The sequence below is a fragment of the Manacus vitellinus genome, unplaced genomic scaffold (assembly GCF_001715985.3).
Source record: "Manacus vitellinus isolate BGI_N305 unplaced genomic scaffold, ASM171598v3 scaffold_2_pilon, whole genome shotgun sequence".
In the NCBI taxonomy this organism is placed as follows: domain Eukaryota; kingdom Metazoa; phylum Chordata; class Aves; order Passeriformes; family Pipridae; genus Manacus; species Manacus vitellinus.
The window spans coordinates 5106160-5133942 of NW_021940208.1; the positions used below are offsets into that span (position 1 = coordinate 5106160).

A 27783-nucleotide genomic window follows, 5' to 3' on the forward strand; every position below is an offset into this window, starting at 1 on the left:
AGCGATGGGGACATCGCTCGGCGCCGTCTCGGAGCCGGCCGGCCCCAGGGCAGCCAGCGGCCGCTTCTGGGTTGCCATCCTGGGCAGGCAGCGGGGCTCTTCTCCTCGGGTTCCTCATCGGTACAGTGCAGACTAACCCTCCCTAGCGTTGAGGGCTCTTCGGCGGCCGGCCCGTCCAGCCGGGGGAGGTGACTCGGAGGCGGGCCGAGGAAGGGCCGGGGGCGGGGAGGAGCGGGCGGGTTGCCAGGCCCGGGAATTTGTGCCAAGGGTGCCCGAGGTGAGTCCGTGCTCAGCCGGCCGACACCATCCGCCCTCTCTTCCTACTTCCCTGCCTCTCTCCGATCCTCTGGGAGACTGGCCAGGTGCAGTCACCGAACCCCTCTGGGATTTCCAGCTCTGCCCCAGGAGGGTCTTTGTCTCTTTCACTTTGGTTTTCTATTTACTTTTTATTAAAGTAGTCGTGCTGTGGCAAGAGAGGAGGCGCTGGGTTTGTGAGGAGAGCACAAAAGACAGACCCCTCGACCCCGCTGCCCTGAAACCGCAGCAGCCCCAGCTAGAACGGCAGGAAGATAAACACGGGGCTGGAGGTGCGCTGGCAGGAGGGGAGAAAGAGTCTTTAATTTGATGTCCCACCTCCTCCTCGTCCTAAACAGGCATGCCTGTGGGTTACTGCCGCAAGAGATTTCCCCTCCCTACCTTCCTTTTAGTTTCACAGATGAATCAGGATCAGCTTGAGGGAGGAAGGAAAACAAAAGAGCCACTTGTATTTTGCACTGCCATTTGGTATGTACTTGGGGTTGGTGCCTTTGGGAAGCTTGAATTGACTGAATTGCTCTTTCACGTAGAAAGAACCTTTCACTGTGCCAGTGACCAGTGCCTCACTGGTACCAGCTTGTTACCTGCTTGAACACATCAGCTCTCTCATTCACACTACCCATATAGCTGCTGCTGCATTTACACTGAACATGTCCAGTCTGACTTAAAAACAGATGTCAGAAACACTTATCTTCCTAGCCAGGTGTTCTTCTCATCACTTACTCTGCTAATGCCTGCACAGTAAGGGAAAGATTCCAAAATAAGAGCCAGACAGACCAGAGAGTGAGAAAGGAGTTACGAGACATCTGTTCCTTACAAAGAGTGTCTGTGCTTCTATGCATTTTTGTAAAGCTGCTGCCTTATTACTGGGGTAACTGGTATGACTGACAGCATGATGTTCTGGTACTCAAGGAAGATAGGTAAGTGTCCTTAGCACCTACAGGAAAATAGGTGTGATGAGTAAATATAGTATAGTATTTTATATCTCTCAATATCTACCCATGGAAATAAGTTCTCTTACCATTTGTGGGACTGACACGGCCATCACTGTGCAGCCTGCATTAGGTTGTGGCTGCTTGTATGTGCTGAAGTAAAAACAGTTGGAAAATGCACAGTAAAAAGCTTATGGGGAGACCAAAGAGAAATGGTGTGTGTCATGGGAATATTGCTCTCATGTTTTTACTCTTGTATTTTGCTGTGTTGTACAGGCTGGTTTGCAAAACCTATAGAAAAGAAGACATCTCTGAGTACTCATGAGGACATGAAGACAGCATTTATGGCTGAAATGAAAGCTGAAAACATCAAGCAATTTCTTCAGTAAGCAGTTTTAGACTAGTCAGTTCAGACAAGGAAAAAAATTCAAGCTGGAAACAGCCCAAGGGTCATAGAATCACAGATTGGGTTGTGCTGGAAGGGACCTTAAAGACCACCTAGTTCCAACCTCCCTACCATAGGCAGGGACACCTCCCACTAGAGCAGATTGCTCAAAGCCCCATCCAACCTGGCCTTGAACACTTCCAAGGATTGAGTCCACAATTTCTCTGGACAACCTCTGCCAGTGCCTCACCCCCTTCACAGTAGTGAATTTCTTCCTAACATCTAATCTAAATCTCCTCTCTTTCAGTCTAAAGCCATTCTCCCTTGTCTTATCACTGCATGCCCTTTTAAAATATCCCTCTCCAGCCTTCCTGTAAGCCCCCTTTAGGTACTGGAAGGTGCTTTAAGGTCTTCCCAGAGCCTCCTCTTCTCCAGGCTGAACAACCCTAAGTCTTTAAGCCCGTCTCCTTACGAGAGGTGCTACACCCCTCTGATCATCTTTGTGGCCTCCTCTGGACTTGCTCCAACAGATCCATGTCCTTATGTTGGGACCTCAGAGCTGAGCACAACACTTCAGGTGGGGGGTCTCGTGAGAGCGGAATGGAGGGACAGAATCTCCTCTCTCGACCTACTGGTCATGCTTCAAACAATTCAAAACAATGGAACATGACAATTTAGATACTTTAAAATCTATTAAAATTTAGTTACTGTAATTAATTTCTCAATTTCAGTGACTTGGAAGCTTTAACTGCAAGTAAGCTGATGTACTTTTAGAAATCTTGTAAATGGGTTATTTTTCTCTTAGGAGAGTGTAGTATTTGTTAAAAGCTTGTATTTATTCCAGTCAGTAATAGATCAGAAGTCATAGTTTCTTGATAGAAATTTACTTTCTGTGTAAAGAAAAAGCATCAATTATTGTATGAGTAATCAATACATTTGGATTTGCCTCAAATTCCCATCCTGATTACATAGCTTAAAGTTGTACAAAACTAAATTAATAAAATCCCATTTTTGATTGGTACGATTGTGGCAATCCCACTGATTTAATTTGAAGTGCATTTGTCATGAACTATTGCAAATAAATTAGCTGTAAAGTATGTTCTCTTTACTACATAACAGTCATGCCATGACTATAACATAAACATTTAAAATTGAAGACTTAGTAGTTTTAAGAGTCTTAATCTGTGTTTTGGCTCCTGCAAAATAGGTGTTGTTAAACAGTTCTGTGAAAGGACCTTTTTCTCCCCTCTAAACTCCCTGCCTCTATGCAAACAGAAAACATTGTGCCTCATTTACTGTCATGTGGCCAGTTCTGCAGTAATATATGGCAGATGTTTAGTCACTGCTCAGAACTACCAGTACAGGCATTTAACAACTTAGAAGAGGAAATGAAGGAAAACACAATATTCAGTTAAATGGGAGTGTAATACAGGAGGATATTTTCAAATTTTCATGAAAATGTGAGACTTAAGCATTTGTAACTCTTACAGAAAACCGCCATTGGCACTAAAAATAACACTTAACCATGCTCTTGGTTCAGTATGTCATCCAGAAAATGGTGCTGTCACTCTAACAGTAACTTTTAGGACAGTGTTAGTACTAGATGTTGACATTATCAGACGAACATGGTTTTATCTAGCAGCGTTTGGCTGCTGAGGACTTTGGGTTTGTCTAGTTTGGGGAAAAACAGGCTGAGTGGCAACCTCATTGCTCCTTACAGCTTCCTGAGGAGGGCAAGTGGAGAAAGAGGCACTGGTCTCTTTTCCCTGGTATCCAGTGATAGGACATAAAGGAATCATTCAAAACTGCACGAGAGGAGGTTGAGACTTGACATGAGGAAGATTTCTTTACTGAGAGGGTGGTCAAACCTTGAAAGAAGCTTCCTAGAGATGCTCCAAGCCTGTTGGACCTTGACACATGCATTAACTTGATCAACTCTGAATTGATCAGGCAATTGGACTTAAATAATTGTTGTAGATTCCTTACGACCAAACCTATTCTATTCTATTCTATTCTATGCTATGCTATGCTATGATATGCTATGCTATGCTATGCTATTCTATTGCTCTGTGTATTGTTCTTTCAAAGTGCTTTCTTTGATGGCTTTGTTCTCAGTGGAACTCAAGAATTTAAGGTTTTCCTAATCTCATACCCCAGCACCAGCTGGTGCCACACAAGCATCTATGGCGTGTTAATGGCATGATCATATGACAGAAGGAGGAAATCATGATGTCAGCCTCATTCAGCTGATGGTTTTTTCAGCTCACTTCACCACTGGGCTTTCTCAGTGGTCTGAACAATTTTTTTTTTTTCAGACAATGGGCTGTTCACTATTTATGTCTCTTTCACTGTTTGTTATTCATGCTGCCTGACTTTTAAGTCACAAACTGTTGAGTTTTTCTGTTCCTTGTTTATAGTTGTTTACAGTAATCAGAAGTCAGTCTCTCTTACTTGCCAACATGGCAAACTCAGAGTGAACTTTCAGACAAATCAGTATTTGTGCCAAAATTAATTAAAATAGTGGTATCCAAGGAGAATATCTAGTTAATTGCAGGTAAGGATCAGAGTAATTATGCACATTTCTAGGTTGAATACACAAAGATAATTATACTTATTTCTTTTATCACTTCACGATGAAAGTCTCAGTGTGTATAGGAGTGCACAGGCCTAATGTTACTCAGAAGACACGGAGTAAAGAAAGGACAAGACCCTGTATCTGGTGCCATCACACCATTCTTGCTAAACCATGCTGCAAGGAAGATACAAATACCTGTGCTAGCTTTGGACAACCTGAAACCCTTTACCTCAATTTATGTATTATAAAGGCAAAAGTGTAGATACAGAGAAGCCTTGGTCCTTATTTAGCCTGGGTATATCTGATCATATCTAGAGGGTTTATTTCCAGCTAGGCTAAGAGGAGTTCTGATTATAAGCTGCAATGCCTGACCTGATTGTTTCTTTCTTTTTCTCTAGCAATTTTACACAGCTTCCTCACCTAGCAGGAACAAAGGAGAATATGCATCTGGCACAGCAAGTCCAAGCTGAGTGGAAGACGTTTGGTTTGGATTCTGTTCAGTTAGTTCATTATGATGTCTTACTCTCTTACCCTGATGACACTAAGCCCAACTACATCTCAATAATTGATGAGCATGGAAATGAGGTACAGAAAACACCAGTTTTTCCAACCAGGGAACAAAATCACCGTCATACACCTGGGAAGACTGTGAGGGAAAGCTGTCCTCTGTTCAGTTAATATTGGGCCTGATACAAAGCACACAGAAACTGGGGGTTCCAGTTTGCTTTTATAGTTAACATCTTTGTTTCATAATGTATGTGCTAGGAATACTAATATTTACTCTTATTCATATAGCATACTGACATATATTGATTAAACGTGAATTATGAAAGAGAATTACTTCATGTGAGTCAATTGTTTTAAAATTTCTCTGTTATTTAGGAAAGAGGAGAGAAACCATGGTCAGCACCGTTCTTTGCGTTGATTCATTATACAGTATTGATGATTGTGCTAAATTCAGTTTCTGGAAGATTAGCATTTAGGCCTCAAAATGTACTATCACAAGAGACATGAGTTCATTACGGAATAGCTCTAGTGCATGTAGAAGCTCCAGGGATGAGCAGAATGCAAGCATTTTTACCACTATGATCTAGCTTGTTTTTATCTGCTGTACTGAAACAGCTTTAAGGGACCCTGTGTTCATTTACACAGGACTCTGTGTGAAGAATGCAGATGGGATTTGTAAGATCACACCTTGAACTTGCCTACTGAAAAGGCTGCCCAGTGCTTGCTAAAGTTTTGGCCACTCCTCATGTAGAGCTCTAAAATCAGAGTCCTTTAAACTGCAAGTACTCGTGAAATGCGTCTGAATTTTTCTTTTTTTCCATATCACCTGGTTTATGTTATTCCTTTTCTTCTTTCCCATTAGATTTTCAACACATCATTATCTGAACCTCCTCCTCCAGGATATGAAGCTGTTAGAGATGTGGTGCCACCCTACAGTGCGTTTTCAGCCCAAGGAATGCCTGAGGTAACAGTAGAAGAGTGAAAGAAACAAAAGTAGAAGCAGAAAGAGAAATAGAAGTAGGAAGAGAAGTAGAAAAAGAATCAGAGACAGAATTAGAAATAATAGAAATAGAAAAGAGTAGCATAGCACAGAATTGCAGATAGCAACACAGAATAGTGTGAAATTCCTTAGGCTTTAGTTAAAAATCTGACATATCACCAGTAGGAAATATGACCTAGCTCTGATATTTTTGGGATTATTGCAATGGAGCAATGTTCAAATTAGGCAGTCATACATATGTTTATTTTTTTTCTCTAGTTTGTATCAGAACTGGATTTTATTTTTCCTTTTCCTTAAAAATATGATAATAAATATTTAATATCAGCTGCTATAAGCTTCCCCAAGCATTTCTGTAACTATGCATTATTTTCCATCTCGGTAAACAAATAGACTGTTATATTTACACAGGCAATGAGCCAAACCTCACTTTCAAAATGCCGCTTGCCCAAGACTTACACTGACAGGTATAGCTGCACAGTGTTGAGAATGCTTGAGAAAGGCTTTTGCTAGCTTTTCTGGCTATAAAAGTGTTGCTGTGATCTGAATTTAAGGCTAATCCTATTTTCTTGTACCGGTGGTACCAGCTGATGGACTTTCTTTCATAAAACTGGCCTGTGTAATAGGAATTTTCTGGCCTATGATCATTAGGGTATTTCAATTAATATTTTGTAAGATTAGAATTTTTTGTTGTTGTTCTTAATATTTTTCCTGTCTGAAAATAGAATAATTCAGGTTGGCAGAGCTCTCTGAGGTCATCCGCTCCAGTTTCTGCTTTAAAGTTTGATCTGACTTGGAAACCTGCTAATGTTTCTACTCACGCAACCCAGTATATATCAGTCGTGTACTTTCTGAAGTTTGTTAATAAGCTGCCCAAGTTCAGAAAACAAAAAGTATCCTGTATTCATTTGCCTCAGATACTCAAAGGATGCTGGAGAACCAGGCAGATAATCTGTACCCTAGGATATAGGAGCAATGAGTGTTTCAAGAATTGCAATGGGAATTTCGGAACATAATGTAAGAAAAAATTCATAGGTTTTGACCTTTTATCATAACATATCCCTGAAGAAAGATAGAATAACCTCACTGCTTTATTTAGTTTGTGGAGAGCTAGTAAGTGATTAGATATGGGAAATGATAAAAAAAAATTTGGAAAGCTTCAGCTTCCTTCTTTAGAAAATGATTTTATTTGAATTAAATATATGAACTTTGTTTCTGATGAAAATAATACCTAAAGGCAGGTTGTCTTCTCAAAATATGATGCTTATGTTCACTTTATTGCGTACTAGTTTGACAAAGGTTCAGGTACTTAGCTAGCACTGTTAGGAATAGCATTCTCCAGTGAGCTGTTGTCTGCATCTGTACTGTGAACAGCACAGGAGTGAGCAGGTATATAGCTCAGCAGTGGGAACACTCAGTGGATCCATGACTCTTCTGACTTTTTCCAGGCTGGTTTCTCTATTTTATGTTAAAACCCATTCTACTAAAAACTAAAACTAATCTGTGAACTCTATTGCATAAAATAAAATTGATCTTTACTGTGGTGTCTGTGTCCAAAATACCTCCAGCTATCCAAGACTGACTCCAGTTTTAAACAGACTGTGAAGAGAAGTAAATGCCTCACTTTGAGCATTTAAGCAGAAGTCACATGTGAACATTCTCAGTTGTGCACAAAGTCTGCCAGCTTTGGATGGTAGAAGTCTATTAAAAGTCACTTGCCTACCTAGTTGCCTCACGATCAAAGAATTCATGCTAAAACCAGTCCTGGAGATCATTGTTCCAAATTTATAATCTTACAAGATCACATCCTCCTTTTGACATACTCTTTGACAGTATTATTTCAAATTCTGCCTTTTTCTTTCAGGGTGAGTTAGTGTACGTGAATTATGGCCGCACCGAGGACTTCTTTAAGTTAGAACATGTAATGGGAATTAACTGTACAGGAAAGATTGTTATTGCCAGATATGGGAAGATCTTCAGAGGAAATAAGGTAATTCCTGTATATAAAAATGTTACTTGTGCTGCCCTTCCCTTGTTTTCAAGAGACTGAAACACTTACCTAAAGAGTTCTGTAGATTTTAGTGTAACTGAGTTTTCATAGAGCTCTGTTCAAAGATGATGTTTTAGTAAAAGATAGCAAATATGTATTTCATATGTGTGTAAGACATTTCTAGGATAAAAGTAAATAAGTTGGAAAGTGTTTCATATTTTTATATGGCTTTGCATTCTATAAATTGTTCCAAAATATCACTAACATTGTTATACGTTTTATACACTGTAATATACTTGAATTCTGAACCAGGCTGTTCTTCCCTATTGGTTCAACTGTCCTCTAAAATGTCTATATTGTATTTCTTTATAATGGTTTCTGTACACTGGGCAGAGACTGTGACTATATGGAGGCTATTTTAAATTGTGTATTTGGTTATTCAATATCCCTGTCATAGAAATATTTTTAAACTACAGTTTTCTGCAGATTTCCATGACTTGATAGTAAAGGACATAATCCTTTGCATACTTCAGGCATACACTCAAGTTTTTTCCTCAACAGAGATGTAAGAAGAGAGTCTATTTTATGTGTATTTGTTTCTTGTACAACAATTAGTTTGACCCTAATTTGAGCAGGACTATAGTTTGTATTTGTCAGTTATCTAAGGATATCAAACACTGAATCTCCTCACTGGAATGCCACTTCTTATTATATGCTGTTGACTAATCTTGTGTGAAGCTTCTAAGTAGATAACTCACTGGTTTACGTACATACCATTTTCACCAGTGAAAAGTGACATATAACTCATATTCTGAGTCAGATAATATTTTCACTAAATTGTTTACCATGCCTAAAAGTAATATCTGAATGAAAAACACCTAAAAATTGAAGATATTACTATCTATGAATCTTTTCTTAAAATGAAACACAAATACCTCAGAGTTACTAATATCTAGAGGGGCAGTTTTCCTGTGGTTTGGAAATTATATGCCCTTGTTGACATAAACGGATATGTTCATTCTTACAGTAGTATTTCTTATGATTGCTTATATACTGGAGAATTTGATAGCCTGTATAAAATCTGGAGGACTATACTGTCATTTCTCAACTTCCTAATGGTGTGCAAGAATAAGATAGATGATGAAGGCAAGTACTGTATTTCCTTAAAATAAAAAAAAGGGGAAAAAAGAGAACTGTGGTGTTTCTGAATTAAATACCCAAATTTAAAACTGTTGAAGATTAGTTGTCACTCAGTCACTATCCATCACTGTCATATCTGGTAGCAAACCAGATTGGGATGTCAGAATGACATATATTATACAATACTAAAGTCACACGAGAACTCTTTTAAAACAGCATGCAGGTCAGTCCTTTTTCCATAATAAACTATGCACTCTGGAGTTAGTCTTGTTCACAGCCAAAGACAGTTTTAAGCTCTCCAGTAATAATCTTCCTCTATAGTCTGAAGCCTGAGATACATTCAGAAGATCATTTAGGTAAATAAGATAAATAGAAACCTAACTGAAAGATATGGTTATATAGATGTGATACAGTTTTTTCCATCCATGTTGTGTACATTTCAATAGTCAGTTGATTGTATTGGCCTGGATGACAGAATGCAAACTCAGGTTATGTAGCAATACTGTAAAGGATGTTTTCTATGTCACTGATGTTATCTCCTAACTAAAAGTCAAAGCAACAGCAAACCTCTTACTTTCATATGGAACCTGATATCTGCATATATATTTTTCAGGAAATTTTATGGCATGAGACTTTACTTAAGCCAAGCACTGTAAAAGACCCTGAGGAAAAATCACTGTAATTTATAATACTTTCTTTTACCCCTTGAACTCTGTGGGCAAGCTATAAAGGACTGGATAGGGACCAGAGATGTGCTTTGCAGGTGAAGAATGCTGAATTGGCAGGTGCCATGGGAATTATTCTGTACTCTGACCCGGCTGACTACTGTGCCCCAGGAGTAGACCCCTATCCAAATGGCTGGAATCTTCCAGGTGGAGGAGCCCAGCGTGGCAATGTATTAAACCTGAATGGGGCAGGGGATCCTCTGACACCAGGTTATCCTGCAAAAGGTGAGTGACTCTAGAGAAGGCATGCTCTGGGGGTCTGATATCAGGAAAGGGCAGGGGGTGGGGATGTTCTTTCCCTTGTAACAAAACACTCTTTTTCTTAGTCTTTGTTGCTTTGTTTGGGTTACATGTCAGTAGGCCATCTCTGTAAGTGGTGCAAGAGAGGAAGTGAGGGAATGTTAAGCAAAACCATGGAGTGCTCACCTATATTCATTACCTTCATCTTATGCCTCCTTAGCTGCTTGAGCTGTGCCTAAGTTTTTTCATTTATCACCTAAACCAGACCATTTTGACTAAAATTCATTAAGAGCCATTCATGCCAGCACTTGAGACAGCATATCTAAGAGAGGCAGTCACCTCAGGAAAAGGGGTCCTTAAATGATGGGCAATGTTGCCTCTAGCCAACAGAACTTGAGCTGGAAGGGGATACATGTTCACAAGAGCAGCACAGCAGAGCAGACCATGGGGAAGATTCCTCGTTCCTCATGCTAGAGGAATGTTTTCTTCCCTCAAAAAGGGTCCCTGTGAATGTTGTATTAAAGAGGAAACTATTCTTTTCCGTGTATGCTTTTGTCCACATTGTAAAAATTAAGTTTCTCTTTTGTAAAATACTATGATTTCTATTTGAGCTTTGTCAGAATAAAACCTGGATTTCATTTTGTTCACAAAACAGCAAACCAGAATATTCAGTAGTCCAGTGTATATGATTTTATCTGCATCTTGTTATCAACTGGCAAATTTGTTTTAGTTTCCAGCAGAATGTTCCAAGCATCAGACTAAGGACTCCCTCTTTGCTCTTACTCTTTATCTTTAGCTTAGTCTGAACTTCTGTGCAAAAGGGTTTCAACACAAAAAATTAACACTATGGGAAAACCTTCATTAGTATCTCTCTGAAAACATGCAATTAATGGCAGTCCTATATCCAGGAAAGTGAAAAGATTATCCCCGACTCCAGTGTTAGGATGGTGCTATGAACCGTACAGATTCCTTCTGAGAGTTGTAAATATGAAAATATTTGTCTTTTGCTTTCAGAATACACCTACCGATTAGACAAAATCAGTGGTGTAGGTCTCCCAAAAATTCCAGTTCATCCTATTGGCTATTACGATGCAGAGTCATTACTGCGGTAAGTGCATGGGTGACGTGAACAATTTTAAGAAGACTGTATTTTGAAAGTTATGGGAGTATTTGAAAAGAGAGGAAAGACTTTTGTACTGTGCTCCTCCTGTAGCTGTTGAAATATGTTTTGTTTCTTATTATGTTCTCTGTAGGAGGTAAATGTGTTATTTATTGCTACATATCGGATATATGCAGAGTGATCTGGAAAGGACCATTTGTAATATATTATGGTCAGTCAAGTATACTGGAGTTATAAAGTGCCTCTCAGTTTGAATAAAGGTAAAAATTTTCGAGGCTGACCTGTCATGTGAAAAAGATCAGAAATTAAGTAATTCATTTGTCCAGGGAAGTACTTGCCATGAATATTTGATGGGACAGTATCTGTACTGTCCTCTATTAAATGAAAGTGTATGCTTTCTCTCATCAGGTGTGTTATGTTGTTTAAATATGATGGTGGTGAACTAATATAAGCACACTGAGGAAACTCAGGAGTTTCATAGGGGATTTAATAGACATCTGCATGTAAGTTTTCTTACTAAGTGGGCAAGTGGCATGGAGACAGGCTACCAGCTTGCTGGTGGGCAGCATTGAAATCCATAATTATTTCAACAAACCAAGTAAGTTCAGTAAAAAACCCCTAAGATGTGAATGAGTTGGAAAGTGTATCATTCCCCTAGAAAATGTTGCAGTAATCATCTATGTCAACTGTAGAGTTGCAAAGCAGGAAATGTCAGGGTTGGCAACAGTATGACGGATAAGTGTTTAGGGCAATAAGTGAATATAATCTTGGGTATGTGTTTGCATAGGTGTTTTACATCACATGAGCAGTCATTCTGCTCAGTTTGATGCCTCTGTTTGAGTACCGAGTCAGAAAAAAAATATCTGTCTTGGTTCTCTATGCAGATTTCTCCTGACGTATTGAAGGTATTTATTTTTATAGGAGGCAGAATTTTACTGTCTTTGGTGGTTTTGGATACCTGATGTTCATTAATACTGTCCTAATGTTTTTCCTGTTTCCTTCCAAACTTCTAGGGACTAATATATCTCCAAATACTCTTTTCTTTAAAACATTCCTGTTATCACTGTTATTAAGATAACTGCTCATAATGAGAAAGGCATAGGTTAAAAAACTTCTTTTATCCACTGCCAACTAGTAGTGGTAGAGCAGATTAATATGTATAAATATGATGTAGCTAGATATTTCTCTTCAATAAATTGTAAATAATTCTGGAACTTGTTTTTAATAATTATGAATGAAATCTAAATCTTTTAAAAATACTTTTTTCACATTTGTCTTGAGACATCATAACTTCTTGTTATTTCTGCTATCATATTTTTATATAAAAAATTTACTGAGGACTTGAAGACATGCTGTAGTGTTCTATGGAATAAAGCTCAACTGAAGCATGCATTTACAGTAAAAGATATGCTTTCATTTACAATAAATATATTTTACTTTCTAAGAACAGAACATCCATCATACTTTTTAATATTTTCTTTGTTTCTCACAAGTTCATGTCAAAAATATAAGTCCTTTAGGTGAATAAGTCTGGGTGATTGCAATCCACTGAATTACTGCATTCCCAGTTGTGTTAACAGGGAAAACATTGCCTTTGACAATGGAACAAGATCACATTTCTTCGATGTTAACCATCTTTGACACACATCAACTCTGTCTATGCTACCGGATTAAGCAGTGTCCAGGGGTAGGCACTGGAAGACAACTGTCTATGCCGTTAAATTGTTAGAATGGCCCAAGTTGCTCTCTGCTAATTCAAATGCAAATGCAGTTCAAGATACTAGAATGTTCCAGGGACCAAAGACGCAGTTTGTATGCACTGTGGTTTTTGTGTGGATGGGACCTAACAAAGTGTGATTTCTGTTTCTTCATTTGTGTTTGGTGCTGTTGTAAGATTTCTGTAACTAATAATGATTTTTTTTTTTCCATAATAGTAATATGGGAGGACATGCACCACCTGATAGTAGCTGGAAAGGAAATTTGAATGTATCTTACAATGTTGGTCCTGGTTTCACAACAAGTTATTCTACAAGGTCAGTTTTGTTTCCTAAGCAAAGTATGCTTGGGATCAGAGAAAAGACAGGTAGAGCAATAGCATTTGACCAAAGATGGAGTATTGGGTTTATTTGCATCATTCCCTTGATTTTGACCATTTCTTTGGCTGAAATACTGTCAGTGCAAAACTTCAGTACGTTTACATCTTGATTGGATGGATATGACCTACTTGCTTTGGTTTCCAGCTAGTCTTGAACCAGTTTCCTATGAAAAGTATCTAGCCTTTGACAAACTATTTGTTAAGACTGATTTTTTTTTTTTGAGAACTTTTGTTGTCTTTTTTAAATTCACAAGTCTAGCTTCTGCTCTTACCTATTGACTTATATAAAACAGTATTAACCTACAAGTTAGGTTTTCCAGAAGAAGAGCTTAAATTGCAACATCATTTTTATTGCTTCAGATTGTTTTTAAACTGAATTAGTAATTACAGTTTAGGACTAAAGTCCGGGTGTTTCCATATTGTCTGAGTACAATGTACTGACTTGTTATAAAGTATTTGACTCCATACGAACTTCATATGACTATTGTTCATACTGAACTTCATATGAACTCTTTAGGCTGAGTTGTTGCACCTCCAGCTGTGTTACAGGTAAACAGCTCTTGATGTTGTAGATTAAGTCTCTTGATGCAACTCTGGTTGTCTGATTTTCTGCTGCCTGAGGTGCCACAGCAGTACTGACTGTGCTGAAGTGTGGTGGTTTTGACTGGGGTAGAGTTAATTTTCTTCACAGTGGTTGGTATGAGGCTGTGTTTTGGTTTTGTTATGAACACAAGGTTGATAATAGAGATGTTTTTGTCATTGCTGAGTAGTGCTTGCACAGAACCAAGACCTCTTCTGCTTTCTGTACTGCCACACCGTTGAGATTGGGGGTGCAGGGGAAATTGAGAGGAGCACAGCTGGAACAAGTGACCCAAACTGACCAAAGGGATATTCCACACCTGTGGCAGTTTGAGCCACATTAGAAATCCAGAATCCAATTTCCAGGCTTCCCCCCACCTCTTCCCACAATTTATCCCAACACTGAAGAGAAAACTTTTAGGCTAGAGGCTTTTATAGGGGAAGGGGAAGTATATACATTTATTTTACACACTACTATACAAACTAAAGGCAACTATATATATATATATTACACTTTTATCAGTCCCTTCGAAGCTTCTCCCTTTTACTCTAGTTCAGGAAAAGCCTTCCAAGGCTGATATGTAACGCAGTCTCTCTCTCGTGGGAGTGTTCGGGGCCCCTGAACACTCCCCCCCAACAAACCTTCAGCTGTTTGCTGAAGTCCCTTCTTCTTACAAAGTTCAAGAAGGTAGCTCTGAGTCCTTTCTCCTCTGTCCTGTGTCATTTCTGTTGTGTGATCTCTCTTTCTCAGTCTCATACCTCGGTTCGTAGGCTGCTGCAGTGTAGTTCAGCTTATCAAGCATCCTCCGAGTCAGTTTTCGGCTGCCCCCAGTCAAAACCTCAGCAGGGCAACTCCCAAGCTCTTTGGCCCATCTCCAATTCTTGCCTGAAGTTCTTCCAACATGTTACAACAAATCACAACTCTTTCTTCTGGCAATCAAGCCTCCTCCAGCCGTCTCTTGGCTCAGCTTCAATACTAAGCCTTGCATCCACTCCCACTTAAACAGTGAGAGAGAAAAACAGCCCCCTCCTGCAGCCTGACTGCAAAGGGGGGGAAGAAGAGGGCCTGGCCGCAAGGCCTGCTTCTCTCTCCTCACTTACCAGTTGTTTTGTGAGTCCCTCACAAACACTCACTCACTCCAATGCTGTCTCTAACTCTGGCCTAGGCAGAGTTGGGGGGCTGCAGGGCACCCTTGCCTCCCCTGGAGGGGGAAGAAGGAGCCCAGCCACCCCCTGGCCTTCTACACCTACATGCAGCAGTCACCAACAGAGAGATACTGCCAACAGCTTCCAGTGCTGTGTATATGTGATTCTTTTGCAGAAGCAAACGAGTGGTGATCGGCTCTCCAGGGAACACTGCCCTGGCACCCAGTCACCTCTGAGCCCCTGACTCCTGGGGGGGCCATCTCGAACCATGACAACACCGTATGACATCATGCTCAGTATATAAAGTGGGGGGAAGAAGGAGGAAGGGGGAGGGACATTTGGAGTGATGGCATTTGTCTTCCCAAGTAACTGCCACGCACGATGGGGCCCTGCTGTCATGGAGGTGGCTGAACACCTGCCTGCCTCTGGGAAGCAGTGAATTGATTTCTTGTTTTGCTTTGCTTGTGTGCATGGCTTTTGCTTTCCCTATTAAACTGTCTATCTCAACCCCCGAGTTTTCTGGCTTTTACCCTTCCAATTCTCTCCCTGATCCTGCTGGTAGCAACAAGCAGCTATGCGGGGCTTGGTTGCTGACTGGGGTTAAACCCAGCCATGGAGTCAGTCAGTTCTGATTTGCACCAGTCTCTAGAATACTGGAACTATTTACCTTTTCAACATTAGATGGTTTTCATTTTTCTTTCACTCTTCTAAATTTAAAAATTAACTACTAGCAAAAAATCTTTGAATTTGGAGTTCTGATCCTGCTTGTCTGTATAAATCTTATTGACATTAGAAATATTACATAGCTATCAAGGGCTGAATGCTCTTCTCATTTACACAGGTATAAATCCAGAAAAAAAACTCCACTGAAATATTTTCAGACCTACCTTAGTTTAATAGAGGTTAAAGTTGGTCAAAATGCTTTCCTTATCATTCATATTTATACTTTTGAAAGGTGTCAAGATGTTTTATTGTCTAATCTGGTGGATTTTTCTCTTTGTATTTTCTTCCCAATACACTAGAAAGGTGAAAATGCACATTCATAACAACAACGAAGTAAGAAGGATTTACAATGTGATTGGTACTATCAGAGGCACAGTGGAACCAGGTAAAATCATTTGTCTTCAACATAATGTGAATGAGAAGTGACCTCTAGATACATTTCACAGTTACAAGGGGGATGTGAAGAATATAGTGTTCTCTGAAATATTGCACTATATGGTCATTGGTGTTGAAATGTTTATTGCATTAGCTTTCATATGGTTCAAGGTATGTCAGCACTTTCACTGTGAATGCTGATTTTCAAGGGAGAGTCCAATATGGAAAATATTTGTCTTCAGGCAAATAACTTTGCAATTGGAAGAATATTCTTAAGTGGATATTCTTCCCTACTAAACACAGGGACGGATTTTGCATCTAAAGAGACTATATCCACCACTATTGACTTTTTGTCTGTCCTATAGTCTCTTGTAACCAGTGTGATTTTATACTCAAGAAAACCCCCAGATAGATGATATCCCTAGGATGATGATAGCAGCATTTATCTTGTAACTGCAGCACTCACTTTGTGCCTGAAACGCAACTGTTAACCATATTATAGTCGCACAGAGATCTATTCTGAGTTTGATCTTAATAATCACATCTCTGTCATGATTTGAACAACACTTTTTATGATTGATTATATAATTTCAGAGAAATACTGCATTCAGCACACCCTAATGTTGTGAATTTGTGTGCTGTACAGATATAATTAGTGGATCAGCTTCACCATGAAACATGCTACTGTAAAATGCGGAAAGATGCTTCTATCTTTAGAGAAAAGCTGCAGTATTTCTAATAATAGAAGAAATGCTATGAAATTTAAGAGGTTTTAGTCTTGTGGGATTCAGTTATTCTGCTTGACAAATTCTCTAGCATTGACTGAAAAATACAGAAAAATGTCTTTGGAGATTTAAAATGTGTTTTGCCTTTCTGTTATGTATATTACAAATTATTAATCTCTGTTGCCTGATACATATATGGAAAAGAATTACTTCAAATTAACAGCTCTATGGCAAGAAAAAAGTTTTCTTAAGTAAACCTCCAAAATAATTTCTCCAGACAGATATGTCATCCTGGGAGGCCACCGAGACTCATGGGTATTTGGTGGCATTGATCCTCAGAGTGGAGCAGCTGTGGTTCATGAGATTGTGAGGAGCTTTGGAAAACTGAAAAAGGAAGGTAATAAAGCTCATCAAAGTAACTGCTCTCAGCAGTGCCTATTGATTTCACGGAGATTTAAACATATGCTTAAAATTAAACACGTCTATCTCACCAATGTCTAGAATAAACTATGCTACTCTGTAGATGTTATCTAATTCCAGTTACAACTTTGTTATATGAGAGGTACTTCTGCTCAAGAGAAAGTACACCCAGAGGAAAACAAAACACAAAATGGGAAATGCTGAAATAAACATGATGTTCAGGTACAATTGATTACTGTGTATTTGGGGATGGTCAGACTGGATGTTTCAATGGTCTTATAAAACTGATACAATCATGGACTGATAAAGGCTTCATGAAGGCAACACTGAGAGCTTTCTCAGCACTTAACTGTGGCTTGCAGACAGACTTAAGAATAAAGGATGTCTGTCTAATACAGAGAATGAGCTGTGCAAATGTAGTAGGAGGTAATGGTTAAAAATACCTCATGCTCAGTTGCGTTAGAATAGGAACAAATGTCAACTGCACCAAGTTTCTGCTCCTGTCAGAGCAAATGCTGTCTCCTTATCTGACATTCCATGGAAAGAAACTCTGACAATGCAAATACCATGCTAGAGAAGTGTTCATTGCCTACACATTACTCTTAAAGCTTATTGACATTTAGTTTTCGTTCCATTTCTCCTGGTTATTGGATATCAGGGGAAGCTGTCTTTGGAATTCAAACTGGAAAAAAAATTAAAAATTAAAAAAGAAAGGAAATAAAATATGAAAAGTTTCCAGTAGCTTCAAAGAAAACTTCGGGCTGAGATACAGAGACGGGGCAATAGAGGCTGTTCTATTTGTTCTGAGTTTAAATCAGATGCAGAACTTCAAGTGAAAGATCTTTCTTTTGAAGGTGATCTTTCAAAGTTACAGGGAATTCCTTAGGTTTTAAAATCTGGCATTTGGAAGACAAGTCAAAGAAATTCAGTAATAGATATGAAAACATGCCACTTTTCTGTCAAAGTAGACACTGGTATACAACGTATACTAAACTGAACAGAGCAAAAAGAGTAGAAAATCTTTCTTTCAAGAATTTGTGCACAGCACATTATTTTTTCTTGGTCAGAGTTTTAAATTTTAGAAAATTTTCTTGAAATTAAACTGAGAGACAAGAAAGAATACATCATTTGACACAATATTGAAGTAGAGGTGAGATTGCTACAATAACGAATCATTATTATGTTAGGTTACTGAAGTTGGTGTTAAAATTCCTTAAACATGTCTCTTTCCCCACAGATCATGATACAATATGAGACCCCCCCCAAACTGGCATTTGTTTTCACATTACTTATCATGCAAAAAACAGCCTTTGTTTTGTTAATATAGTTTTCATGGTCTTTCATTGTGCAGGGTGGAGACCAAGGAGAACAGTGATATTTGCAAGCTGGGATGCAGAGGAATTTGGCTTGTTAGGATCAACAGAGTGGGCTGAGGTAAACCAGTAGTGTTCAAAAAGAAATGTCTCAAAAGAGCATGATGTCTGCTCTTTGAGAAATCTGTACTAGAAAGCAGCTCTTCTTTCCTCCTTCCCCCTCTTTTCCTTGCACACACATTCTCTCTTTCTTTCTTTCTTTAGTTTCCTTTTGAATGTATATGTACTGCTCCATGTAGTATATGATGTCTTTCTATGAAACAGCTGTTTGTTTTGTGAGTGGGAAAAGAGTTCTGGGGGAAAAAAGTTTTTTAGCATTTTCTTCCTTTTTTCTTTCTCATAGGAAAATGCCAAAGTATTGCAAGCACGAGGAGTGGCTTATATCAATGCAGATTCTTCAGTTGAAGGTACATGGTTTAGACTTGTGTTTTACAGAAATAGTGATGGTATGACTGGGAGGGATTTTGCCTGGAGATTCATTAGACCTTCAATGTGATCATTTTGTTGCATTAATTCAGAAGTGGATATGGGGAGAAACTGTCACCTGGGATCATAAAGTATCCTTCAAATATTCCTGTTTTTTCGCTTATAGTAGCTACACTATTTGGGAAGTCATAGGGAGGGACAAAAAGTGTTGTGGCCCTGAGTTCTATGGCAACTCTTCAGAGTCAGCTTCTCCTCTTATAACATGCATAATAATCACAGGGACATAAAAAAAGCTCTGAAGAATTTCTTCAAAAGCTGGGCTGAAATTCATCATAACCAATACAAATGCACTGACAAGATCACAGGAAGACTCTTCTCCCAGGCAACCAGCAGTAGGACAAGAGGGCATGGTCTTAAGCTGGGCCAGGGGAGGTTTAGATTGAATATTAGGAAAAAAATTTTTACAGAGAGAGTAATCAGACATTGGAATGGGCTACCCAGGGAAGTGGTGGATTCACCATCCCTGGAGGTTTTTAAGATGTGACTGCATGTGGCACTTAATGCCATGGTCTAATAACCATGGTGGTGTTGGATCAAGGGTTGGACTTGATGATCTCGGAGGTCTTTTCCAACCTAGCTGATTCTATGATTCTATGATTCTCAGCTTGCTCCTCATTAATAGTGTAGATCTCCAGTCCGTTACTTATTAACAAATAATGGCATGAGGTTTCAACTGAGTTCCTTCTTCAAATAAATAGTTTTTCCTGTTTTTCAGGAAACTACACACTGCGAGTGGATTGCACACCACTGATGTACAGTCTGGTGTACAGTCTGACTAAAGAGGTAATATCACTTGGAATTTTTAGCCAGTATGCTCACTCAGTTGATGGAGCTCTGTCTATAAAATGTGGTGTCAGATATTTCTTTTCTGGTTGCAGTATCCCTTTTAGGTCAATAGCTAAGTAATTGGAGCTTTTTCCCAGAAGGGCCAAGGGGATTTCAAGCTTATATCTTTAAATTATTAGCTGTTTGGGATTAAGGGATTTTACCACTTCTGTGAAAGCATTCCTTCTATGAACAAAAGAATGAAAGAATGCTGTGAACCAGAGGACAGAAATAAGCACAAACCTGGCTGCCCAGATCAACTGCTAGAGTGCTCATGGTAATGGGAGACTGACTCCCTTTAGGCAGGGGAAGAAATTAGTCCTACTACTGTATTGTTTTTGATATGACATGCCAGGTTTGGTCAGTGTGCTCAGCTTCAGTGCACCCTGTTAGTTATTCATTGGCACTGACCATGATGTTCTCACACATATTTGTGTGGCATATAAAATTAAGAGGTAGGGACCTTTCTCTTAATAGGTAGGGACCTTTCTCTCTAGGAAATAGCCTCACCATCTTACATGTAAGATGTTCCTTGCTTTGGGAGTGGGTCTTAGAGGCTGTCATTTTGTTTCTGGGGTGTATTTCCTGTTCAACTCTATTAAACAATGAACATTTAATTGGTCTGTTTGTGTGTTTAAATGCATATATAATATACATTCATCTACTATATATATTCTATAAATCTACTTTATCTGTCTTCGTCTGCTGTATATATTTAGTCATCTGGCTTTTCTAGCGTTGATAATTTATTGTCTCTTGAAACTAGCATTAGACTGGTACAAAAGTAAATAAAAGGTAGTAAATCATTATAATAATTTTCTGGCAATTAAAGTACAACAACTAAAATGTAACTGTAAAAATCAAGTGCCCAGATAAAGGTATTTCTGTCATAAACTGCAGAAGAGCTGATCACCTGCAGTTCCCATGGTAACCTGTGCTAAATGCAAGTCTTCAGAACTGTCAGAAAATCTGGTCAGTAGGGTCTCAGTTTGGACAGCAAGAGCCATCATTAGAATGTTGACCTAAATACCAGTGAAAATGGTTGCATTGCATAACCCTTCCTCAAGCTGGGAAGCAAGAAGAGAGGCTGATGAATGCATATAACCACAGCTTGTTGGTAGCTGATGTCTGAAGAGAATGCTGATCAGGAAGCATGTCCCATGTGATCCCATCCAAAGTTAATCTGGTAAAAAGTCTTATAACTGTTGTACAAACAATTAGCTTAATGGACACAACTCCAAATATATTAGTTTTAATTTGGTTCCTATTCCTAGGTAGTTATATATCAATTAATAGTAGAAGAGATATTAATAATCTTTAATAGATTCAAGATAATAAAACCTCAGCATTCCACTGATATAAAGGAAAGATGATGCTCAGTTACCTTCAGAGTAATCAGAGTGATAGGAATGAGCTTTAGGATAATTGTGATTTATATACCTCTCTAGCAGCTATGATGACATAAACACCAGGTACTGTGCACTTTGACCTTCTAAGGTTGCTTCTGCATTCATAAACATAACTTTTGTGAACTAAAACGAGGTAGAAACAGTTTTGAATTAAAGTAAGACAAAATTGAAATTTCTTTCCCAAGTAAAGCCAGAAGTTTTGTTCTGTGAGGGATTGTTTTGTTGAATATTTAAATTAAATAGCTGAAAATCTCATAAAGAAACATCAAAATGTAAATATTGACCTGAAATGTTTTCCTTTCCTTGTGTTTTCTTTCATGTAAAATTACTTATGTTTTAGAAAATAAATTATTCCTCTGGAAAATGCTATGTGTCTGAAGTGTTAAAATGGAAATGAAAAAAGGTTGAGGGACTTAAGACTGTGACTTAGTCATTGCCCAAAGTCTTTTGTGTGAGGACAGGTTGTTGATTTGTTGCTTGGTAACATTTAAAATTGTACCCTTTGTCTTCTTCTAGATACCAAGTCCTGATGAGGGTTTTGAAGGAAAATCTCTTTATGAGAGCTGGTATAAAAAAAATCCATCAAGAGAATATAAAGAGGTCCCCAGGTCAGTGACAAAAGAACATAAATTATATACCAAACGTTATTATAACTTGTATAATGTGGGTTTTAAAGAAATACCCATTTGAAAAGCTGAGTGCTTAAAAGAAATGGTGTGTTTCTGAGCTGGTATGAATTTCAGAGTTCTATTGATTGCTATTGCTAGGTATGCTATTGTACAATAGTGTTGCGAACCTGCCTTTGTTGATGAACAGAAGGTTTTATATATGAAAAGTGTTCTTGTAGTTTATAGAGATTTAGACAAATAAGAGCAGTATGCACAAGCCAGTGGCAGGCACACAAGATGCTAACTCAGCAGCTTTCCCTTGCATTTGCTTCCAGTCTCCTGGAAGGCCTCTGAATCTGGGAGGCTGGGGGGCACGTCAGGCAGGATTTTACAACACCGTCCTTCAAATTTACCAGGGGGTGTCTATAGAATCTCAATGATTGATTTTATTCTGTGAAGCCATTCTGATACTTCTGTGATTTCTCTCTGTTGAGAGCTTGGGATAGTGGAAGTTCAGCAGGAGGAAGGTCATTGATTCTTGTCAGTGATAAAAGACAGTGAGTGAAATTCTCCTCCTGAGAGCTGGATATTTCTGACCCTGAGAATGATTACTTTGCTATTCCAAGAATGCAACTGATGTGATGCATGTAATGTGGGGATCAGAGGCAATTCATGTGTAGTGACAAAAGGAGCATACTAGGAAAAGACTGTGTAGTGTATAGTGACCAACTGCTGAATAAATAATTGACACAGTACTTGGAAGCAAATGAAAATTATACTTTAAGCATTGTCACTCAAGGTATTTTCCTCTTTCTTGTTAAAAGAATAAATAAACTGGGTTCTGGCAATGACTTTGAAGTCTTTTTTCAACGTCTTGGCATCGCTTCAGGCAGAGCACGTTACAGTAAAAATTGGGTAAGTCTGTGTCTTTGTAATTTAGTCTCCCCAGTAACTGCCTCAATAACATCACCTGTAGTGGAACCATTTAAACTGCAACCTTGTGGGCTAGTTCAGTTTAGTGTGTCAGAATGGTATCTAATTACTAGAACTCTATGTGCTACCTCAATACAAATATGTAATAAATAAGAATGTTCAACTTGGTATCAGTCAGACAAACTTGACTTTAAGAATTTAACTTTACTGTGCCTTGAATCCCACAGCAAATGTTTACAAGCCACACTGAAGTATCCATAGCTGAATAATAGTTTTGTTTTGTTTTGGTATTTTTGTTTCAGAACATAGAAAAATATAGCAGCTATCCAGTTTACCACAGTGTCTATGAAACCTATGAAATTGTGGAGCAGTTCTATGATCCCACTTTCAAAAATCATCTGACAGTAGCTCAGGTACGGGGAGGGCTGGTGTTTGAATTGGCCAACTCTGTTGTACTTCCTTTTGACTGCAGAGATTATGCGTCAGCTGTGAGCAACTATGCTCACATCATCTACAATTTGTCAAGGAATCATGAAGATGAACTGGCAACATACAACGTATCCTTTGGTACGTACAGTCTTTCATCACGCTCCTCCTCCATTAATGCTAGTATAGTAGTGTACGTCTTAGTCATGGCCTGGTATTTACTTTGTGCTGTATGAACAGTAAATAAAACAAGAGCCACACCCTCCAAGAATTTGAAATGTGAATATTTTGTCACTAGTATGCCTGTGTAGAGAATATGCCACTGCCCAATAGAGCTGACACTTGCAGTTGCATGTGCTTTGACCTGTGTATGATCCACCAATGTTGACAACAATGTATCGTCTTGATTCCTTAATAATCATACTGCTTTGCAGCTTCTAGTGCTGGATAATTCTCTACCTCAGAAGCCTCTGTTTTATTGACAACATTATATTGTATTCAGTTTAGGATTTAGCTGCTAATGACCAATATCAGCTACGTGCATGCACATGCACACACCCCCACACATATACTCTGTCTGTATGGAGGGACATAACAGTAAAACACAGGTTGTTGGGGTTTATAAAATCTCAGTCTTATGAACAGTCTGGTTCTGGCAGTCCACAATCCAGTTTTTGATATTTCTTTATATTCTTCAAGTAGCAAATAATAAACAATAGTCACAACAGTGCTAATTTCTACTGTCTCTAGGGCAGGTTTTGACACAGAATTACACATTTTTTAATGTAGGAATATGGGGTCATCTGATTTTCCTTCACCAACACTTAATAGATCATGATTACAGTGAAAGATAAAGCTTTAATTTGTAGAATGTTATTTGTTAAATTATGTCTTCAGAATATGAAGGTAATTGCTTCCTTCCTGCTCCCTCCAGATGCTCTCTTTTCAGCTGTGAAGAATTTTACAGAAGTTGCTGCTAGCTTTCATTATAGACTGCAACAAATAGATATCAATAAGTAAGTTTAACTCCTTTTTTTTTCCAGTCAAATGCTGCATGTAGTCCTCTGAGCTCAGAGGCACAGTCACTTGGTACCACTTAATGGAAAAAAGATAAAAAAGAAGCTGTATTTGGGGCAAGCTTTTCGATGAGCTATCAAGAAGTTTTATGTACCACCTATGCCAAAAGGCTTAATTTGCATTTGACTTAATTTGTAATTTATTCCTTGTAGGCCATGCCCAGAATGACAAACCAAGCTTCGTTTTGTATATACATATGTGTATGTTACAATTCTTGGGAAGAATCTAATCTAGCCATATGCTTACCCTTATGGAACACTAACTGAGAATAAAAGCCATCTTTTTAATGGCAGCACCTTTCAAGATGAGTTAACAATAATTTCTTATGTAAAAGATGACATTTATGACATGTGACATGTATGTGACATTTTCAAAATGGTTTTATTGGTGGATGACCTAAATCTAAGTTTTAATTCAACTAACCAGTTTTAGTTTCTGTTTGCACCACTGTAAACTTGAAAAAAATTTATTGATGGTAGTAGAGTTACTCCAGGCTTATGGTGGTATAAATTTTACCGTTTTTTATTGATGAATACCTTCAAAGCTCTACAATAAGTTTGATGTAAACTACCGAGCCCACATATTTTTGGTATAATCTTCTTCATGATTCTTTTATTTGTTAAGCATCAGTAGTATGCTCAGAGCTATTCAAAGTACACACACACAGATGGTCTCTGCTCTAGGGAATTTAAAATCTACCATCAAAAAACCACAATTCTTGGATGACTCAAGAGTTGGTTCTAGCATCACAAGGTTACTTTTTTTCAGATGTTTTGATTTTACAACAAATGAGATTTTATTGAAGTAATTTGTGGCTGGCTGGCTTTGTGGGAAATAGGGTCTTTGGAAAACTTTTGTACAAAAGAAGAGAACAGTCCACTTAAGTATCCTCATGGAAAGGAGATAAAGGAGTAAGATGCAACATGAGAGAAAATACCTGAAATTGTCTTCTTTGACATTATTACTTGGCCTTTAAAAACAACTTTAAGAGACTTTCAGGTTGTGAACCAAACTGTCTCACAATAGATCAGCATAATTCTTCTTTGCAGGTTAGCTGACGTGGGCTTTTTTGGGCTACTCTTTAAGTTCAACATCGTGGATCTGCTGCCTAAAATCTAAGACATAATTCTCTGGACAGTGTTAGTGTAGAAACACTGTTAGTATAGAACACTGCCCTTCATAAATCCAGAGATGTGAATGCTGGGGCACAGGACTAAGAGCAAGTCAAACAGTCTGTAGCTAACATATTCCTTTTTTCTTTTTAGCCTACTTGCTGTCAGATCACTAAATGATCAGCTCATGTTTCTGGAAAGGGCTTTTATCGATCCCCTTGGATTACCTGGAAGGCCATTTTATAGGTGAGAAATGGTTATTTTTCACTTTCCTCCTGGAATACCCTATAAGAATTCTGTTAAGATTCACAGGTCTCTAAATAGAGTTATAATTATTTTATTCAACACAGTAAAAGTAGATTAAACAGAACAAATAAGGTTAAAAAGGGAAAACAATACTGGGGAAAACTTCAGTGAGATACATTATACAGAATGAGGAAGAGTCTTGTTGGAAACCTATTCAGATCATTTCTATTGATTTCACTGGCTTCTAAACAGATCTAAAGTTAAGCCCTGGACTCATTTCAAGTAATTTTAGTGGTAAAGAGTCTATAGGAAGTTGTTATTATTTGAAAGTGAAATACTGTATAATTCAAGTACTGCAATTTGATCAATTATAAAAGAACAGTCATGCTAGCAAATGCAGTGTGGAGGGCAGCACTACAACAGCAGTGAAGGGAATTCAGTGGTCCTCTCATCCAGTTCAAGAAGTAAATCTTATCTGAGAGGCAGTCAAATCAAGTCTAGGTTTTTGATCCTTTTACCAGTCTGCATAATTCAGAACAGTAATCTTTCCACTAAAAAATTGCACTAAAAACTAATTGCAGAAGGAGAAATTAAGATCTACAATACTTGTACCTCTTATAGCTTATGATTAAAAAATATGTTGAGAACAGTCAAAGCATTGGCTTTCCTATCTCAAAGCATACCTGTATCTGTTGGCGACTGTGTATATCTTTGAGAAAATCAGCTGGCTTTCTTAATCTTTTAATTTCATCTAAAAGGAGGGAAAGGAAAATATTTGACTCAATTTTATCTCAAGTAGCTATAAATTTCTGGAATTCACATGGCATAATGTAGCTTATGTTAGTTTCTTGCTTCATAGACTATAGCTACTATTGCTGCAATAATCTTATTTATTTACATCCTAAGTGTCAAGAGTTTAACAGATGGTATAGAAACAGACTAGTTTTATCCAGAAAATTGTATGTTTTATTTTTCTAATGCAGAATATTGCTATTTTTCCCGTCATCTTCCCTGCAGACATGTTATCTTTGCTCCAAGCAGCCATAACAAGTATGCAGGAGAATCTTTCCCAGGAATCTATGATGCCATGTTTGATATCGAAAACAAAGCTGATCAACATGAAGCCTGGGAAGAAGTGAAGAGGCAAATTTCCATTGCAGCCTTCACTGTACAGGCAGCAGCAGAAACACTGAAAGAAGTAGCTTAAATATCAACAACATAATCATCAGTGAAGACAAAATACAGAATTTTGCAAGAAGTTTTAGAAATGGATCATTGAAAAACACTAGGAGGATTATTACAAAGAACACAAAATAAAAAAAATCTTGTTCTTTGCAAATAATATACCCAAGTGGAATGCATTTAGCAATGTTAACAAGGTAACGTACTCCATCCCGAGAGCTCAGGATTTAGACATCTTCTGGAGTGAGAGTGAAAAAGTTTCAGGTTTTCTCTGAGCTTTGTATTTTAAGAATTGCTAACCGCTGGATTTATTTTCAGAGCTTTGAATTTTGCTAGCTTGATTATTATAGCAGTCTTCATAGTGCATCAGGAAAACAGAATTAATTTCATGTTTCTATCAGTTTATAATTTTGTTGTTGACTTTTTATTATTTACCTTGGGATTGTATCATTCTACTCCAAGACAGACATTTCAGCCCTCCTTTTACACAAAGACTCATGTATGAAAATGGGAAAACTGTGACATACCATTTGCGGGATGTATAACGATCATAACAAGTTTTGGGCAGCCAGCCCAGAATACTCACCCATGACATTCTTCTTCTCACATGCTGAACCTTGAAGCTGTTTGCAAATAAATTTAAGCAAGAAGCTTTCTAGTCACTGGAGTAAAAACAAGGCAGACATATAGTCATCTTACAAAATGTCTTTTGAGACGACGACCTTCTTTTATCCAAAATCTACCTTTGCTGTGCCTTGTCCATGTAAAGTTGTTTTTAATATGAAGACAATTAGAAGCAAAAAAAAATTCATCATGTCCTTAGTTTGAAAGGATACAAAATTATTACCATTTTGTAAAGTCTCTATTTCTGATTTTGGTGTGCTATTTCTGATTTTGCTGCTCTTATGATGGACTACTTGAAAGATCACAGTGAAGCAACTGAGATCAGACAGAGAAGACTCAGAAAATCAAATCCCTTCATCCGACATTCTGCCCTGGAGGATTATTAACCTCTTGCACAGCTAATATTTTGTGTGATAAAAACTCCCTAAATAATTTCTTACTGTCAGTCTTCTATGGAGTCTAGATATAGCCCCTGGAGCTCCATTTGTCAAAG

The 27783-nt window shown here is 38.2% G+C and overlaps 1 protein-coding gene across 2 annotated transcripts; it reads left to right on the plus strand.

Moving 5' to 3' along the window:
- Window positions 1–81: 81 nt before the first annotated feature.
- FOLH1B (folate hydrolase 1B) lies at window positions 82–27705 on the plus strand. 2 transcript variants are annotated; one of them, XM_018071422.3, is made up of 19 exons: window positions 82–120; window positions 1524–1632; window positions 4606–4792; window positions 5577–5678; window positions 7576–7701; window positions 9605–9791; window positions 10821–10914; window positions 12861–12959; window positions 15769–15854; window positions 16847–16966; window positions 18341–18423; window positions 18706–18769; window positions 19564–19631; window positions 21599–21690; window positions 22515–22605; window positions 22926–23190; window positions 23984–24065; window positions 25392–25484; window positions 26502–27705. In XM_018071422.3, exons 2-19 carry the CDS (start codon window positions 1577–1579, stop codon window positions 26689–26691), a joined length of 2085 nt encoding a protein of 694 aa, XP_017926911.3. In that variant the 5' UTR covers window positions 82–120; window positions 1524–1576; the 3' UTR covers window positions 26692–27705. The 2 variants fall into 2 exon arrangements, with proteins under 2 accessions (XP_017926911.3, XP_025750766.2); XM_025894981.2 differs by lacking the exons at window positions 82–120; window positions 25392–25484 and having other exon boundaries at window positions 1323–1632.
- Window positions 27706–27783: the final 78 nt, after the last annotated feature.

What these genes read in the sequence shown, in the direction of transcription:
- FOLH1B (XM_025894981.2), top strand. Translation starts at nt 1,460, where the DNA reads ATGGTGTGTGTCATGGGAATATTGCTCTCATGTTTTTACTCTTGTATT. An exon ending in ACAACAAGTTATTCTACAAG is followed by an intron (nt 12,960 to 15,768) that starts GTCAGTTTTGTT and finishes CCAATACACTAG; the next exon opens with AAAGGTGAAAATGCACATTC. An exon ending in CAGAGGCACAGTGGAACCAG is followed by an intron (nt 15,855 to 16,846) that starts GTAAAATCATTT and finishes TAATTTCTCCAG; the next exon opens with ACAGATATGTCATCCTGGGA.